At 38.9% G+C, this 18,544-nt stretch overlaps 1 protein-coding gene across 8 annotated transcripts in view; it reads left to right on the top strand.

Moving 5' to 3' along the window:
• Window positions 1-18,544, top strand: part of DNAJC6 (DnaJ heat shock protein family (Hsp40) member C6) — a 131,779-nt gene that overhangs the window by 35,779 nt on the left and 77,456 nt on the right. For 3 of the 8 annotated variants that reach the window (XR_004140836.2, XM_031465313.2, XM_011000953.3), the window contains exon 1: window positions 12,236-12,916. The exons of 4 other annotated variants lie outside the window; for them this stretch is intronic. Coding sequence is in view for 2 of the 4 variants with exons in the window: in XM_031465313.2 (XP_031321173.1) it covers window positions 12,715-12,916 (202 nt within the window). In the remaining 2 variants the exon portion in view is untranslated. Of the gene's footprint in view, window positions 1-12,235; window positions 12,917-13,279; window positions 13,351-18,544 lie in introns of those variants that run through there. One more of the 8 variants, XM_011000957.3, reaches the window with a different exon arrangement.

Genomic DNA, 18,544 nt, shown 5'->3' with positions numbered 1-18,544 from the left:
AACCAATTTGATTTAACTGAATTGAAAAAGGGGGATTTTGTAACCATGAAATGAGTAGGAGTGCAACTGATTATCTTGAATTCCTGGGATGTACATGCTATTTTCGCTTCCTCTCTCAAAGTCACTTCTTCCTCCTTAGCAACATTGTTTTCTTGGATCATTTATCTCCACATGTCAGAAAGCATGTCTCCTACAAATCCTGCCTGTCTTCCTTGCTCTAGGAAAGACTCAGACTTACTCTCTCACTGGTTTTAAATTGAGAAGTCCTGTGAACAGGCCATGGTTGACTTAGCTTGGTTTCAGGTGCCCCCCCTCTGGGCCATGGCAGCTCTAGTTTCAACCATAGAGGAGGAGGATTTCCCTGGGAAAGGGAGTGCTGCTTTGGGCTGAGAAGAGAATGGATATGCCCCACACCTACCCTAATGAATTTAATCAGTATAGCCATGCTGTGGGGTAATACACCAAACTGGAAATGAGGAGACTAAAAAGAAGTTACATATTTTGTCCAAGTACAAACATCCAGCTGGAAGCCCAGGTCTGCCCATCTCCAGAGCCTGTGTTCTTAAACACTACACTGAGAGAGTTCTAGTAAATTGGGGCTGTGTTAACTTAAGTTTTACTGAATTAGCAATTTGCTGTTTTTTTTTCTATACTAGATTGCTTCCCTTTGAAACTTACAGTGAGAATGAGTGTAAGGAAAGTGGCCCATGGAAACATCCAGTAAGGGTTTCTTGAATGGAAAACCAGTACTACTGTGCTCTCCCATCTTACAGTCAGTATTTTAAAGGCATAAAAAAGCTCTACAATAGTTACCTTTATAGTAATACGCCTTAAACATACCACCACTTGGGTATTTTGTTTTCATAATTTGTGATCATCTGCCTTCTTTTGAAAACCTCCCTAGTCCCTATCTCAGTTTTCACCAACGCGTGGTTCCCCGCAGTCTGTACCACGTGGGCATAGTGATTTCAGAGGCAAAGATGAAAGAGTTATGTTCTGTGATTCATCAACAATATCTATCCCAAAGGAAATACTCTCTAAAAATGACGATCTTTCAGAAAAAAAGTGATCTAGAGTCTGTGACTCTCTTACTCAGGTCAAAAAGTAAATATTTTTCAAACAAAAATGACTTCAAAAGTCTACAAGTCTTTACTTAACCCTCTATAAATGATTTCATTTACATAGGAAAAAAGCAGTGTGACACCTTTATTGGCTGAATTCATATTAATGCAGTGTGATGGAAAGCTAAGAGTTCTGACCTGGACTGGTCAGAAAACCAGTCTCTTATATGTAGTTCTGTGGCCTTAAGAAGTAATAAATGAAATAGCTAATCTTTGGCATTAAACATAGACCAGTTTCCCCTTATGTCTTTTGTAGACTCTTCCCAGTGGCAGTAGCCGTTCATTTTTTAACACGTGTTTATCAGGTGTCTGCTCTGTGTCAGGCATGTAGTTAGGTACCAAACGCAGTCCTGTCATCATGGAGCTTACAGTCTGATGTGGGGAGGAGTACATGTAACAGGAAATTTCAGTGTAATGTTGTAAGTGCTGTGTTAGAAGACATACAGTGTTCTATGGGACCACGTGGAATTACACCTAACTTGGTTTTGAGAACCTTGATGGTTTCCTGGAGGAGGTGCTTTCTGTGGAAGGATCTGAAGGGCAAGCAGGGTTGGCTAGGCAGGGGATCTTAAAGAAGCTCTATGTTTGGCCTTAGAGAGAGGAATGGGGAAAGCAGAAGAAGTGAGAGCTATCTCCAGAGGGAAGTAGTTGATCTTAGAATGTGGAGGGTCCTTTGCACTGAATACCACAGACTGAGGACAGTGGGAAACCCTTGGATGATTTTGAGCAGCTGAGTCACATAATTGGATCTGCATTTTAGAAAGCTCAAATGTGAATCAGTTCACTCACGTCTTTGTTTCAACTTTCTTTTCTCTAAATTGAAGTGGATAGTCTGCCTTTACAGCTCCTTCCAATTTTAATATTCCATAAATTTCTGCTATGCTGGCAAAACTTAATTCCATGCTGATTTCCAGATCTCTTGGGTAGTAAGGTCTACGATTACTGGTGCTTGAAGAGGTGATTTTTGTGGGGAAATAAGCAGAGAGGTTGTGCAGGTTGCTCTGACAGTCTCCTGAAAGGGAGCAGGTGGACAGCTTAGCCTCTCAGCAGACAGGTGGAATGGCTCTTTGCCCCGCTTCTAGTACAGGTCTGATGGTTGTTTTCCAGAAATGAAAGTGCTCCTTACTAAGATATTACTGATGGAATGGTATTTGCTGATGGAGTCTGGAATTTACTTAAAAGTGGTTGGGGGTTCATAGATATAAAACACGACTGACCATGACTTAGCAATTGTAGATGCTGAATGATGGGAAAAAGGGTCCATTATAGAATTTTCTCTACTTTTGTATATGTTTGAAAAGTTTCACAATGTAAAATAAAAGGTAAAATAATAATATGAAAATGCCCCAACTTATTACTCAAATGCTTTACTTACTTTTAGCACAAGTGGAGAAAGAGTCAGACTCTCTCATTTGGCCATGTTGAAATAAATAGACTCAGAACCACTGTGTCATAAACACTGACACTTGGCTTTAAATTTTTGTTATCAACATTGATGGCTTAAAATATTCCAGACTGCATTCAGATTATGTGGGCAGATCACAGAAAGAGAATCGCACTTTAAGGAAGGGGCAGCTCTTCAGGGATTTTGTTAATGACACAAGCAAGCGCTCTATGGCTCTGGGCTTGGTGTGCCCAGGAAGGCAGTTTCTGGATAGCAGGGTGAGGTGGAGAGATGACTGGTTTTGGACTCAGGCATGATAAGCTCATCTGTGTTATCAGTCGAAGGACAATGACAAGAAATAACAAAATAGTTACCATTCATTGAACTCTCACTGTATGCTAGGCACTGTGTTAAGCTCTGTGTGTGCTTTGTCTAATGCAATTCTAATAGCTGCCCTATTAGTTAGATGCTACAATTTTACAGAATAGGAAACCGAGGCATGAAGAGGTTGTATAATTTTTCCACGATTACATAGGCTTTATGTAATTCCTAGGAAATTTTATGATAAATAAATAACTGAAATCCAGTGGTTAGGTTTCAATTTGTATCCCAGAGATGATTATATTTGGATGCACATAATAGAAAAAAGCAAGATAATAATAGCTTAAGACAAAAGTTTCTTTCTCACCTTTAAGAAGTCTACAGATAATTGGTCCAGGGCTGCCATGGTTCTCTGGGGATCAGAGTCCTTCTATCCTGTTGCTCCTCTGTGAGTGTTTGCCATCCTCAAGGTCACCTCGTGGTCCAAGATACTTGCTGGAGCGCCTCATTCCAACCTGAAGAAAGGGAAAAGGAATGGAAGAAGGGCATACCACCCATCTTCTCTTTTAAGGATGCATACCAGAAACTGCACATGTCACTTCTGCTCATATTATATGACCTTTACTTAGCCCCATGAACATACTTAGTAGATTATAGAAAACTTGCAAGTGGCAAGTCCGAGATATGAATGAGGACTGAAAAGTACATTCTTTATAAAACTGTGTGGCCTGTGCCCAGCTAAAGATCAGGGGTTCTATTAGCATAGAAGATGATAATTAATATTGGGGATCACTAGAACTCACTCTTAGCCCACACTCGACTGTATTTCAGAGCTCTGGTCTCTGGGTATGAAATGGACATGGTAATTCTTCTCAAAAGACCTTTCATGTTTGAATCAGTAAATTCCTGAAAAACCCAGGCACTTAATTTAGAGCTTAGGGAATGCTGGTTCCTTCCCTATAGGTAGATGTGGTCAAGTGGGCAGCAGTGGTTGGTTGTCCAAGAGACTCAGAACCCCGAGAATTGACTTTACCCGCATCTGAGGTAGTCAGTGCCCTTCTCTTCACCAGGGGATTTGCTGCATGCTCGAGGGCCCAGAACCTTTAGGCACAGTGGGGTTACGAGAGATTTTAATCATCTTGAGCATATAACGAGCTCAGAGCCAAACATGGGGATATCCAGGATTTAGGGAAACTTTCACTTCAGTGCAGATTTTCACCTGACTTTGGGGAACTATTTACCATATAGAATTTTTCAGTCTATTTTCCCAGTGAATGAGACCAGTTGAGTGCAGGGCCAGTTCTTAGTAGTCTGTCCTTGTCTGTCCAGGAGGGTGAAGTTTCCCGGCATGTAAAATGGCAGATGAAAGGGACAGGTGCTTCCATGAGTTACTTTTGAAATGATAATGTATGTGTAACATTGCTGTACTATGAGCATGTCCTTGAAAAGTCAAGGGTAAGTTGAATGTTAGCAAATGGAACTGTATTTTCAGTGAGCTCACTAAGAAAATCCCTGGTGAATGTTCCTGTAAGCTAAAGATGGCCTCCCAGACAATGTTTTGCATTTTCATTCAATTAGAGATGCTTATTGGGCACCTACTGCTTGGCAGTCACTGTACTAGGCCTGGCAAGTCACGGTGAATACTGCCTTTACCTACCAGAGTTATCAAAATACCTGAATTATAAATTGACAAAAAATATTCTCAGTCTAACATATAGTCAAATAATAACATGTGTTTCATCTATTCTAAAATAGTTTTTCAAAATATATTAATATTTATGAAATCTTGAAGCATCTTAAAACTGATAGTATGTCAGTAATACATTTTTCTTTTTCTTTTTTTTAATTGAAGTAGTTAGTTACAATGGTTTACGGCACAATGTCCCAGTCGTGCATATACATACATGTGTCCATTTTCATATTCTTTTTCATTGAAAGTTATTACAAGATTGAATATAGCTCCATGTGCTATACAGAAGAAGTTTTTTTTTTAAATCTACTTTTATATATAGTGGCTAACATTTATTTGCAAATCTCAAACTCCCCAATTTATCCCTTCCCACCCCTTTTCCCTCTATAATCATAAGATTGTTTACTGTGTCTGTGAGTCTGTTTCTGTTTTGTAGATGAGTTCATTAGTGTCCCCTTTTTTCCTTTTTTTTTTAGATTCCACATATGAGTGATATCATATGGTATTTTTCTTTCTCTTTCTGGCTTACTTCACTTAGAATGATTATGTCAAGTTCCATCCATGTTGCTGCAAATGTCATTATTTTATTCATTTTTATGGCTGAGTAGTATTCCATTGTATAAATATACCACAACTTCTTTATCCAGTCATCTGTTGATGGACGTTTAGGTTATTGGGGGTGCATGTATCTTTTCAAATTAGAGTTCCCTCTGGATATAGGCCCAGGAGTGGGATCGTTCAATCATATGTTAAGTCTATTTTTAGTTTTTCATAGAATCTCCATACTGTTTTCCATAACAGCTGCACCAAACTACTTTCCCACCAGCAGTGCAGGAGGGTTCCCTTCTCTCCACACCCTCTCTAGCATTTATCGTTCTTGGACTTTTGAATGATGGCCATTCTGACAGGTGTGAGGTGATAACCTCATTGTAGTTTTGATTTGCATTTCTCTGGTAATTAGCAATATTGAGCATTTTTTTCATATGCCTACTGACCATTATGTCTTCATTGGAGAATTGCTAGTTTAGGTCTTCTGCCCATTTTTGGATTGGGTTGTTTGGTTTTTCTCTAATCAAGTTGTATGAGCTGTTTATATAGTTTGGAAATTAAGCCCTTGTCAGTCTCATCTTTTGCAAGTATTTTCTCCCATTCCATAGGTTGTCTTTTTGTTTTGCTTATAGTTTCCTTTGCTGTGCAAAAAGCTTTTACGTTTAATTAGGTCCTGTTTGTTAATTTTTGCTTTTATTTCTATTGTCTAGATTGCCCTAGGAGAACATTGCTGAAATTTATGTCAGATAATGTTTTGCCTGTGTTTTATTCTAAGAGGTTTATAGTGTCTTGTCTTATGTTTAAATCTTTAAGCTATTTTGAATTTATTTTTGTGTATGGTGTGAGGGAGTGTTCTAACTTCATTAATTTACATACTGCTGTCCAGTTATCCCAACAACATTTGCTGAAGAGACTGTCTTTACTCCATTGTATGTTCTTGCCTCTTTTATCAAAGATTAATTGACCAAAAATTTGTGAGTTTATTTCTGGGCTCTTTGTTCTGTTCCATTGATCCATATGTCTGTTTTTATACCAATACCATGCTGTTTTGCTTACTGTAGCTCTGTAGTATTGTCTAAAGTCGGGAGGGTTATTCCTCCAGGTTTGTTCTTTTTCTTCAGTATTGCTTTGGCCATTCTGGGTCTTTTGTGATTCCATATGAAGTTTAGGATTATTTGTTCTAGTGAAAAGCAATATTGCAATTTAGCAATATTGCATCTTCCAATTCAAGAACATAGGATATCTTTCCATTTCTTTAAGTCATCTTTAATTTCCTTAATCAGTGCTTTGTAGTTCTCCATGTGTAAGACCTTCACCTCCTTGGTCAGATTTATTCCTGAGTATTTTATTGTTTTGGATGTGATTTTAAAAGGGATTGTTTCTTTACTTTCTTTTCCTGCTATTTCATTGTTAGAGTAAAGAAATGCAACTGATTTCTGTATGTTAATCTTGTATCCTGTACCTTGCCTACGTTTTTCTCCATGCTGTGACTTACACTGGATGATTTGTTAGATTTGATGAGATTCATATTTGCGTAGGGCTTTTGTGTTTATTACGTGCTTTCATGTGCATTATTTCATTTGATTCTTCCTGTGAGGGAGGTTGAGTAGTTCACTTTACAGAAAGGGAATGTGGCTGTGAGTGGTAAGCAGACTGTAGAAAACTTATATGTGGCAGGTGTAGGACTCAAACATAGATGTATTTTTTTCTCCAAAGCTAGTGGTTTTTCATTGTACCTTGATGTCTCTTTAATCTGCATGCTCACATACGTGTGCACATACATGTGTGTGAGTACAATGAAGGTCAAGCTTCTTTTAAAGTGAGGAGTTTGCTTTTAAAGAAAATATATTTTTTTCCTTCCGGTGATTTAAAACTAGGCCAGACAATAGCCACCTATCAATTTTCAGGAGCACAACATAAAATATCCTCTAATTTAGATGGTTACAAAACAAGATTGCCTACTGGGAACCTACATTAATTAAAACTCTCAGATTTCACTGAATAGAACCTGCTCTGGGGGTAGGTAAAGCAAGGTAACTCCCATAAGGTGCCCTGACCATCTTCACTGATCACACTTAGTAAAGCAGGTCAGAGCCAAGGAATGACCCAAATGTCCTCCAGCTTTGACTTTGACCACTGCAGCTGCCTCTTCAGATTGGTGCAGGGCCAAAGCATAATCTTTCTGAATGGGAGTCTGAATCCCAACTGATAGCTAGCTGTGTGAGCTTCGGCAAGTTATTTACCATCTCCAAGTTTGCCTTAAAATAAGGATAACACCTTTGCAGGGTTGTTGGGAAGGTGAGAGTTAAGGTGAGTAAGGTACCTGGAAAATAGTAAGTAATCAATGCCAGTTATTTTTATTACTACTAGATTTGAGCTTCAAGGAAGGATAGGCTGCAGGGTATTGAGTTATCTTTGAAAATTTGCCCTTCCTGGAAAATTTGTCCTATCTTCTGGGAGACCCAGCACTCCATCAGGCACCAGAACAGACTACCTCATTTCTGACGAATACTATAGGAATAATTGAGATTTTCTTCTGTTAAATATTATCAGCTCACTCAGTTTTTCCCAGCATATTTCCTCTTCTCTATTGCTCTACGTGTAACTCTTGACAGCTGCCACTGTTTATGTATGTGTTCTATGGTAAAACCTTGATTAAATGGAACTTAGCATCTGGAACACTTCAATGGCCATGGTTTTTCCCTTTGGGCTTCATTTGGCAGAGAAGAAGGGAAAGGACAACTCAAGTGTTGAGAAAAATAGGAAAATTTAAGAGGTAGAGAGAATCCTATAATTTAACATCTTCAATTTTACTGCTAAGAGAAGCAGGAGTCAGGGCCACTCTTCTGATTCATAATAGAGTCAGGTAATAATAGAATCAGGAGAGAATTCCCAGTCCATTGCTCTTTCTCCTGGACTTGGATTGAAGGTATGGCTTTGGCATCTCTCTTGATGTTGCTCATCCTCCAGGTTCGCCACTACATTGCAGGTCTCAAATTCATATGCCTGCAGGGCTGACATAATGGGGCTGAGTGGGGCCAGCTGGGGATCCCACGTTGGGAAATGGTGGTGAACTGTGGCACTCAAACTGGAACCTGTGTACATTTTGTAAAGGCATCTAAGCTGACATTTTTTTTAGAAAGTACAGGACAAACAAAACATGTCTGGGGTCAGATGTGGCCTGCTGATCCCCAGTTTGAATGCTTTGCACCATCTATATCCATAGGCCATATTCAGTAAGGAGATAATCAAATCATATACCTAAGACATGTTGCCAAAGAAAGTTTTAATGCTATTCAATAATTTATGTTAGTTAAAGTGGAAAGTTGAAGAAGTTTATTTTAGAAACCAGATAATAATACACTTTGCAACAGAGAGCAGAAGCTCTGCCCTCAGTTACTGTCTGATTAGCCAGAATTCTTTGTTGTCCAATTATCCAAGTGAATTCAGATGTCACAGTGTGTAGGACATTCACAGCTGGAAATTCAGTCTTAGTAATGGAGGTTTTACCATATATAGACATTCAAACATAACAGACCTATAATGAGAAATACATTTATATCATTACTGACCAGAAACACACACACACATTCACTACACAAACCCAAAGGAATATTTCAAGAAAACAATGTCTTGCCATGTGCTAAAAATTGATGTTTTCCAACCTACTTCATTTTTATGAAAATAATAGTCATGAATTGCTAAGTTTGTTTTATAATCCACTAGTAGACCATAACGTGTAGCTTAAAAAACCCCGGACTAGGTGATACTAATACATTTTTGTTTATTCATTAATTTATTAATTCAGTAGATAATCAATATCTAATGAGTGTGTGGTGGTCTTTCTAGTGTCATGGGGGTAGAGACATGAGCAAAATATAGATTTTTTTCATTAAGGAGTCCAAAATCTAGTAGGAAAGACATACATGAAAATATCTAAAAATTCAAGGCAGAATAATCACTTCACATTATATATAATGGTCTTATATTATCATGCATCATAATGACAATGTCTCTTAAGTAGGCAGGACAGATTTTAGCCTAATTTTAGAGATAAGAAAACATGTTTTGAAAAAATGACTTACAAAAATAGCTGAACAATAATAATGATAATAGATACCATTTAAGCACTTACTATGTGTTACGTACTAATTTAAATCTCACTAAAACCTTATTATGATGATATTATCATTTTATAGAGAAGGAAACTGAGGCAGAGAGGTTAAGTAACTTGCCCAAGGACATGGAGCTAATAGTCCATAGAACTAGGATTCAGTCCTAGGAAATATGTTGCAGAATCTCAGTCGTAACCAGTATTTTATAGTTCCGGGAAACCAAACAGCACAGAGCCTAATCCCAGTTACGTTGTGGCGTATATTCATCTTCTACCACCACCACAAAAGTTGTGTGACACCTGCTACAACAGGAGGGCTTTTAGAGGGTGGAAGGGTTGGGGAGGAATAGAGTGTGGCTCTCAAATATTCCTTAGTGTGGGTAATCTTCATCAAGTTATTAAAAGTGACTGAAGTCAGCAGTAGAAAGGGCAAGGGAAAAGAACTCTTTCCCAAACAGGGCATTTAATCTTTTGGCTCTGCCCCATATGTAATGTGATATTCTTGAAATAAAATAAATTATGGAGCAAACTTGATCTTGGAAAAACAGAGTTTGACTCTAAATGTTCACCTTGGATTTTACCAGTGCCACCCCTCTTTCTTAAATTTAAGTTCTTGAACCACACAGACAAATTTCCATTAGTAAAGTCCTAGAGAAAGTAATACTTAGCCTTTACTGAGCTCCTCCCATGGGAGGAAGTCGGACTGTCAGCACTGAGGATAGAGCTGTGCCAGACTAATAATAGTAATAATAGAGAATGTTTGTTAAGTACTTACTGTATGTTTTAGGTACTGATCTAATTCTTACTTCAACTGTATAATGATGATACTTTTATTATGCTCTATGGGGTATAGAAGTGAGATCTTCATGGATACATGAAAGGTCAAATATGAATTTGATCTTTAGGATAGTAAAAATTTTAGTGTTGAAATTGGTGTATATTCCAATTTAAGCCCCAAACTAGTTTTTAGACTGTTGTAAACTAATTTTCCTGCCTTATTATGTTCTTTATATCCCTAATTTTGTCAGGTTATAAATAATTTTTTAATTGATTGTACTTATGTTAAATTAAGTGTAAAGATAAAAAGTAAAATGGTTCGTGTAGCCCACTCATGGTTTTTTCTTTTTAAATTTGCAAACTGGGGAAATAGATACCCTAAAATACAAAGGCGTATGTTTAATCTATAATTTCTTAGAGCAATATGACTGCAGCTCTGAAAACAGTTGAGCAAAAATAACGGAGAGTGCTTTTTTTGAAAATAATAATTTTCACTTTTCAGAGATGGTCTTTTCTAAATTCTCTTGATCCAATGAGTATGAACCCAGAATTTGTCAAGGCACTTGATAGATCTAGGTATTTTATTTCCAGTGGGTCAGTAATAAATTAAAGGAGAAGAAAGGTATAGAAAAAGATTATTTAAAATATTATTGGAAAAGATTTATTTGTTAGAATTTACATAGTGTTAGTCAGGTGTCTAAAATAGCTCAAACCGACAGATTTGGAACATTGAAAGTATAACATTTGTGTTTAAATTTTATTACAGTTTTAACTGCCATTACTCGTTGTTTGACCTTGTAAATGAGCATTAACTGTGATTTGTGATTTGGGAGACAACACATTCATCAGATAATGCAGTTAGGAAAGCAACTGGTCAGATAATTTACCTCTTCCCAGAGGGATTGGAGGGATCTAGAAGACAGCAAGCACTCTTGACCTCTACTGATTTATCCCCTTCCTGTACGAGTTCACATTTGGGTGATCCTTGAACAGGAAAATGACTCTCAATCCAATTAATTTATTTTATGTAGACCTATGTAGAGGTAGAGCTTCCAGGAAACTCTTAGGGTCCCAAATTATTTAGACTGAAGCCTCTTAGATGCTATAGTTTGATTTTGCATCCTTAAAGATATCAAAATAATAGCGAGTCATGAAAGGTGAGATGGCAGATTTAGCTTTGTGTACGGATTTAAGCAAATTTTACATACATGCACTTATTTCTTCTTGTTTTGGAGATAAAACTCTGTCAGATGACTTGAAAAGCACCTTACTTAGTCCTTCCAAATCCTAATAGGGAAAAAAAGATCATTTTTTAAACAAAATTTTCACCTGGTCTTCACCTGAAATGATGAGAATGAGAGATACTTCTGCAGTCTTATTATTTCAGGTGAAAATGAACATTTGGTAATTGCATTCTGAGACTTAATAGAGTTATATCCAGATTTCAAAGGCTTAAAACTTATGCAGTGTTGGGGTCCTCTTTAAGAATAAGAATACAAAATCAGGAATATAAAATTAGGTGCACAGCCTTGAAAGGGGCTTCTCCAAAAAAGGGCCCTGACCCTTAAGGTTCATTAACTTTGTGATAAATTCTTCTTTGATTAATTAGTGACTGCTCTCTTTGCCCAGAATTATGAAAGAAAAAAAGGGGGAGAGGCTAGAGACTAGAATAGACCAGCTTGCTTCTCAACCATCCCTTCAAGCCAGCTGAGTGGTATAGACCTTTCTCCAGGTACCAAGGTAAATGATACCAGAACTGAAACTGCACCTGATTCAGCCTTGCTCCCCATGCCCCCCAGCCGATTTTTTCGTTCAACAAATAGTTACTAGTCATATCTACTCACTGAGTGGAATGGACCATAACTGCCTCCTAGTGTTAGAATAGTCAGGTCTTTGATATCTCATTTAGGGATCTTCCCCATTCTGGGAAATGTGCACAATACTGCTGTTTTTTATTTTTTATTTTTTTCTGTCCTGGCATACATTTAGCCTGGCACAACATGCGTTCTTTTTCTGTTCAACTGAGTTACAAGTCAGTCCTCCAGGAAGGCAACTGTCGGAGTGGCTTTGACTGGCCGAATCTTCCAGCAAATATAGGCTAAGTTATACAAAATGGGCGTGTCTGGATCTTACCAAGAGACCCCCTCGTCCCCAAAGCATAATAGGCAGAGACACCCAGTCCCTTTCTTTACCTCACGTGCGCGAAAACACCCTCTATCCTAGTCGTAGTAGGGCCCTCCCCCTCCCACCCCGCCCCATTTTCCACCTTCAGCCCCCCTCCCCCAGAATCTCTCCTCCCTTACTCCCTTTTTCCTTCCCTCCCCGTGGGCCAGTGGCGCTTGGAGCTGCCCTGCTGCGCGGTGGGGCGACGCGGCGACACCTATAGGATTGCTTCCGGGCACTCCCCAGCCAGAGGGTGGCTGGCCCGGTGTCCGGAGCTTGGCAGGGCCGGCGACTCCACCGCGTCTGCACCGAGGACGCGCGCACCCGCCCGCCCGCGTCCTCCTTCCCTTCCTCCCTCCCTTCCTCGCGCCTGGCGCCCAGAGCCGCGCTCTGCCCAGGGCGGTGGCTTCGCCGCGCCCCGCAAAGCTCCTCTCCGGTAGCCGCTCCTTCTTTCCCTCCTCTTTGCGTCATGTGGGGCACTTGATTTTTTTTTTTTTTTAATATAAGAAAAAATTCCTCCTTTAGCCCTTTCCACCTTCCACCTCCCCCGTCATCTCCTCAGGTTGATTTTTTCCCCTCTCCTCTGGGCTTGCCCATGAGCCTCCTCGGAAGCTACCGGAAAAAGACCAGCAACGATGGTTATGAATCCTTGCAGCTGGTGGACAGTAATGGGGACCTAAGTACGGGGAGCGGCGGGGGAGGCGGCAAGCAGAGAGTGAACGCCGGGGCGGCGGCGGCGGCGGCGCGGAGTCCCGCCCGGCAGCCTCAGAACCGCGTCAGCACCATGGACAGCTCAGGTAGCGCAGCGGGCGGGCAGAGCCCCGCTGAACTCCGCCGGGCCCTCCAGTTGCGGCCCAGTCCACTAGCTCGAGGCTCCCACCCCAGCCCCGGCCTGGGAGGGGATAGGATGAAAGCGAAGGCATCTAATGCCACCAGGGTGTCGCGTCTCTAATTTCTCTAGTCTAGGGAGCTAAGAAACGGTTAGATTACTCTGGAGGCCCAGTGACCGTAGCGAGCGCCTCTTAATCTCTCTACGCTGCTGAATACACCAGCTGGGGGCGGGGAGAGGAGGGGTAAGGGGTGGGGAGGGGTGGACGGGATAGGGGAGGGGGTGGCACGAGGAACGGCTAGGAAAGGGAGGAGGGGAGAGGCAGCTGCTTTCACTACCCAGCTGGATGACGGAGAGAGGTGAAGGACCAAGTGCGTTGATTGTTTTTGCAGCCTGCTGACGGTATTTATTCCAATTATTATTTTCGTAATGCTGATGGTGTTTGCAATTCTGCAAAGCTCTGCCTCTTTTCTACTACCTGCTAGGGTTAATGCTGTTACCTTTCTTGAGCAAATTTTACCTGGAATCTAGAGCTCTTTTACACAGCTCTTATAATTTGCACAATGAAATTTATTTCATCTGTTGTTGGCTTTGATCTTGTTTATCCTTACACTTTTGCACTGAGTGTATTAATATTTCATAAACCTCTTCATGTAAGGAAAATGGAAATGCCTTTAAACTTTGAATCTGGGCTTGCAACCGTCTTTTAGAAATCATTTTAGCAAGTTGGATTTTCTCTTGCAAATGCTCTTTTAGTGATTTCTGTAGCAAAATAGTTATTTAATATATCCCTGTTGGACCAGGAATGTTATTATCACTGTTTGCTTACCATTTCAAGGAACCAGGATAGGAGAACTGTTCACATAAAGATAATTTATAATTGATGTGCTCAGTGATTTGTTCTGTATTGGTAACTTTAATACTGGAACTGAGAACTTCAGAGGAAAGATTTGTGTTGAGTTGTTTGGACAGTAATGAAACCAAACTCAATTTTATTCTTGCACTTTGCAAACAAATGCTTATTTCTTTTAATTGTGTAGTGGCTCTTCCCGGGCTACCACTTTCTATTTTCCTCATCCCATGAGTGGAATGAAATATTGTTCACAGATGTTCCTGTGTCCAGGCTGAAAACTAAATTTATCCATAAAAGCTCTTACTGAAATTAAGTGAGGTATTGGGGGGATGTTTTCTCAGACTCATTTAAAATTAAAGCTAAAATTATCCCCAAGGGGCTAATGGTTTCAAGGGCTTTGGTATTGGTGTTTGATTTATGGTTATTTGATTTATGTTTTTGCAAATGTGTGGTATATCAAAGTACAAACCATCTTTTGTTTGGATGTGATCTCCTTTAAATCTTAAAAAAAATTGATGTACTCTAAATGATATCACTATAATCCTTTTTTGGAACATAGTGTGTGTATAAACAAATAAATAAAATGAAAATAAACATTTCTAAATGAGTGTAGCAGAGCCCCACTTCAGGGAAATGAAATATGAAATTTTGTGTTTTCATTTTTCATAGAAATTTTCATTTTAAAAATTGAAATTTGTTTTTTTAAAACATATGTTACAGTCTAGAATAAATTCAACAGATATTTCTTGAGTCTAGTTATATGCCAGGCACTGTGCTAAGCACTATAAGAAATATAATAGTAAATGAGACACTTCTGACCTCTAGGGGGCCATCATACAATAGAGGCAGTGACTTGAACACAGAGCAGCTTATGCTAAGTCCTGGATTTTTGAGGGTTTTTTTTTTTTTTTCTCTATGAAATCAGGCTTTTCCAGTAGGTTTAGAGAAAAAGAATGAATTGCCTTGGTAAATTGTTGTAAGGGAAAAGCATTTGTGTTAAGAATACTGTTATCTCTAAAGTGCTATTGCTAGGAATTGATTTTTCAATTTGGTCAAACTAGCATTATATGAAGAGGTTGCAGAGATCACCAGGCACCCCCTTTAGGCTAGGAGAATATTGTGGCTTTGTTTCAGCAGGAATTTCAGGAGAATGTGTTTGGATGACAGATTGGGCCTTGAGAGTGGACTTTCTTGTAGTGGGTTTCATTTACTAGTGCAACCATATATGTCTTGTCTAATTAGTTCTTTCTTCTAAGATTTTCAGAATGGCCTTGTGCACTGTAAATATATTCATTTGTTTAAGATATATAATTGAACTCATGGATCACTTCTAAACCAGCAATAATCTGCCTTTTTGTTCAACTGATTGTACTGTGACATGCCAGATAGGATAGGTGGTTCATGTGGCTTTTGCTCTAACAGAAATGTTTAAGAATGGAAAAAATATGCCAAGGTCCCTTAGAGAATTTAAAGCTTAGTCTTAACAATACCTTACACTTGTATAGTTATTTATAATAGGTAGAACATTTGAATATTTATCTTATTTGATTTCCCCAGAATTCTATTAGATAGGGTAAGCAGCATGTGTCTGTGTCTGGAGACATAGGATCAAACCTCTGCACAATTGTTACTAGCTGCAAAAACCTAGAAATGTTTTAAGCCTGTTCTCGTTTTACAAAAGGAGACTCATAATAGTTGTTCTTAACCATAGCTTGAGTTTGAGCCTTGAAACAACATGATAATACATTAGCAGGTTTTCTTCACTTTGCTGTCTGTGCCCTTCCAGTTTATGAGATGAGGAAACTTATTCTTACAGATGGCAGGAAACTTGTTCAAGGTAACATAGCAAGTTAGTGACAGCCAGATTGAGTTTTCTGACTCTGAGGTCTAAGGTTTTCTCCAATGAACAGAGCTCTCTTTCTACGTAGGCATAATATCATTGTTGAAATGGAAACAATATGATATGCTTTGATTTCCCCCTCTGTTCTTAGATGAAAGAGTGACAGATGTTTAGGAAGAGTAATGGCTTTCTAAGTTAACAGACTCTCAAGTGGTAGATTCCAGAGCAGCCCCCTTGCTGGATGTGTCTTGCAGAGCTCCCTGCCTATCCTGGCTCACCTTCTCTTCATTCAAATTATTCTGTAGAAGACTGGCATTCAAAGGTCATCCTCTCATATTCCAAATGGCCTTGCAGCTATCCCAATTCATTAGCTCAGAAACTCCGTATTTCTCTTGTGTGCATTTCACCTTCCATGGAAAGTAGACTCCACAAAAGTGGAACGCCTAATCTTGAGTCACTAAAGCGTTCTAACATTAGACTTTACTTACCAAGTTCATAATGATAAGCCATAAAACAGTAGTCCAATTAAAGTATGTTCCCAGATTTAATGGAATTTAAAAGTTTAAGGATAATGAAGAATGCAAAAATGCTTTCCAGCTTAGTATGACTCTGACTGGAAACAAAAATTATCTTTAACAAATACTGTTTGGGGTAGTGTTTAAACACAGCATCCTCGTTTTGCATCTGGCTTTAACATTATGCAATATTTATTTGGATAACTTTTTAATTCATTGAAATATTATCAGCATATATGTATTAATATTACTTACTTTAGGAAAACCTGCCCATTTCAGGGTCTTGAAGGTTGAAGACAAAGTTGATTCATCTAACTTACTTAGTTGTGACTAATGTTTGAATGTTTCTGGATAACCGTTTAAGGATGCACCTGTGTCAAATTTCAAATACTTGGAGACTGCCCTGTTTCATAGACTTAGAATGGGGCTCCCTTGAACCCAGTCTCTTCAAGATGGCAATATATTCCTGAGGTACACTTTCTGTGAGGGTGTTTTCTCTGCCTTCTGAAAGGCAGACTGCTCTCATTGGTACAGGGTTCTTCCTTTTATTTATGCAAAAATCAGCGTTTCTACCCTCTCGGTACAAAATAAACCCAATCCCCTTCCACATGGCAGCCCTTATAAAATTTGAGGACAGGTACTGTTTCTTGTCTTAGCCCAGTTCTCTTCTTTTCTAGGCTAATCAAACCTGGTTCTTTACCTCTTTTCCCCCCTGTGTAAGTTGATTTCCATATAATTATCCTTAGCTTTGAGAATAACTTTTAAAATTTACTTTATGTAACAAGGTTTTTTTTCATTGATTTTTATTATTAAAGTTTTCCATGCTCTTAGTTAAAAGAGAATAAAAGTTTTCAGAAAGGAATAAAATGAAAAAGGTAAAAATGTACCTTTCCCCCTCCCTGATTCTTTAGGCCCTTGCCTCAGAGATAATCCCTATTGAACGTTTGTGTAAACAAATATATATTGTATATATATGTGTATATATGAGATTAAAATTGTAATAAAATACAGATTCAAAGTTGTAAACATGTACATACATTATTTAATGATGCTTAATGATAAAAATAGCTACAATTTAATGACTACAATCCAGGCATCATGCTAAGCATTGTACATGTGGTATCTTATTTAGCCCTCATAAGAATGCTTTAAGGTAGGTGATAGTTACTTTCCTCTTATAGTTGAATAAACTGAGGCACAAAGAAGTTAAGTGAGTTGCCTGAGGTTACACAGGCTCTGTTCATTCTATATTGAGTAAAGTGCCATGGAGAAATGCCTAAAGGACTGCAAGCGAGGAATTTAGTAGTGAACGTTTCTATCAGGTTTTTTTTTTTTGTTTTTTGTTTTTTGTTTTTCTGAGGCAAGACGACACAAGAGTGCCTGAGGGAGTGGAAATGAGTGTGGTTGTTTTTTACGTTGAATCTCCTGAAACCAGACAAATGTCTCCTCTTGACTTAAATATAACATAAAGAATTTTAAAATGCTGGAAATGAAGGCGACAGAGTAAAAGTAGTATTGAATAAGGCTTATTAAATCCTGCTATGACACTGAGAAAACAGTATGATTGGTGCAGCTTCATAAATTTATGGAACAATATCTGAAAATGAGTTCCCACTGCTCTCAGAGTAAAGTCCAAAATATTCTTAACTGAACATCAGAAGCTCATGGTGGCACCTCTGCAAGCCAGCCCCATCAAACTTCTTGTCCTTCCTCTCCTGGTAGGAACCCTGCCTCCCACCTCCATCTCTATGCTTCTGCATACACTGCCCCTCAGCTTAGGCCAGCTTACCCCATAGCCATCTAGACGTCCACTTTTCTGGGTTATCTCCTGCTCATTCTTCAGGATTTGGCTTTGATATTCTTAAACCCTATCTAGGCTGCATATGGCCATTCTCCGTGCTGCTCCAGCAGCCTGTATGTCCCTGTCATAGCTCTCATCACGCTGAGTTGTGATATGTTGCCTGTCCAGTCTCTCCCTCCAGACAGTAAGTAAAGTTCAGAGAAAGCCTGTGTCTTTTTCACCTTTGTATTCTTGTCACTGCTTGGCATTTATTAGGAGCCTGATAAATACTCTTTGAATGAATGAAAGCATGAACGGATTTTGAATTTTTAAAAAGGGCATTTATAATGAAATATGCCCATCCAAACCTAAAAATAAGCATACAGCTAGATTTTCACAGAAATGAGGCCAGACTTGAAAGAAATGAAACTGTTGGCAAGAAGCTAGACCAATTCAATAATGAGCATTTTTCATATGCAAGGACATGAGAGGGGGGAGAAGGATGATTAATACATAGTCCCAGACTCTTGAGATTTTCTAATGTAGAAATAATTAGTTTACCAAAAGACTGTGATTTCTTGACTAAAATATGCAATCTATTGTGTGAT

This window comes from Camelus dromedarius, chromosome 14 (assembly GCF_036321535.1).
Source record: "Camelus dromedarius isolate mCamDro1 chromosome 14, mCamDro1.pat, whole genome shotgun sequence".
Classification (NCBI taxonomy): Eukaryota; Metazoa; Chordata; class Mammalia; order Artiodactyla; family Camelidae; genus Camelus; species Camelus dromedarius.
The sequence above is the reverse complement of the archived record's forward strand: the minus strand, read 5'-3'. Positions and strand labels throughout refer to the sequence as shown.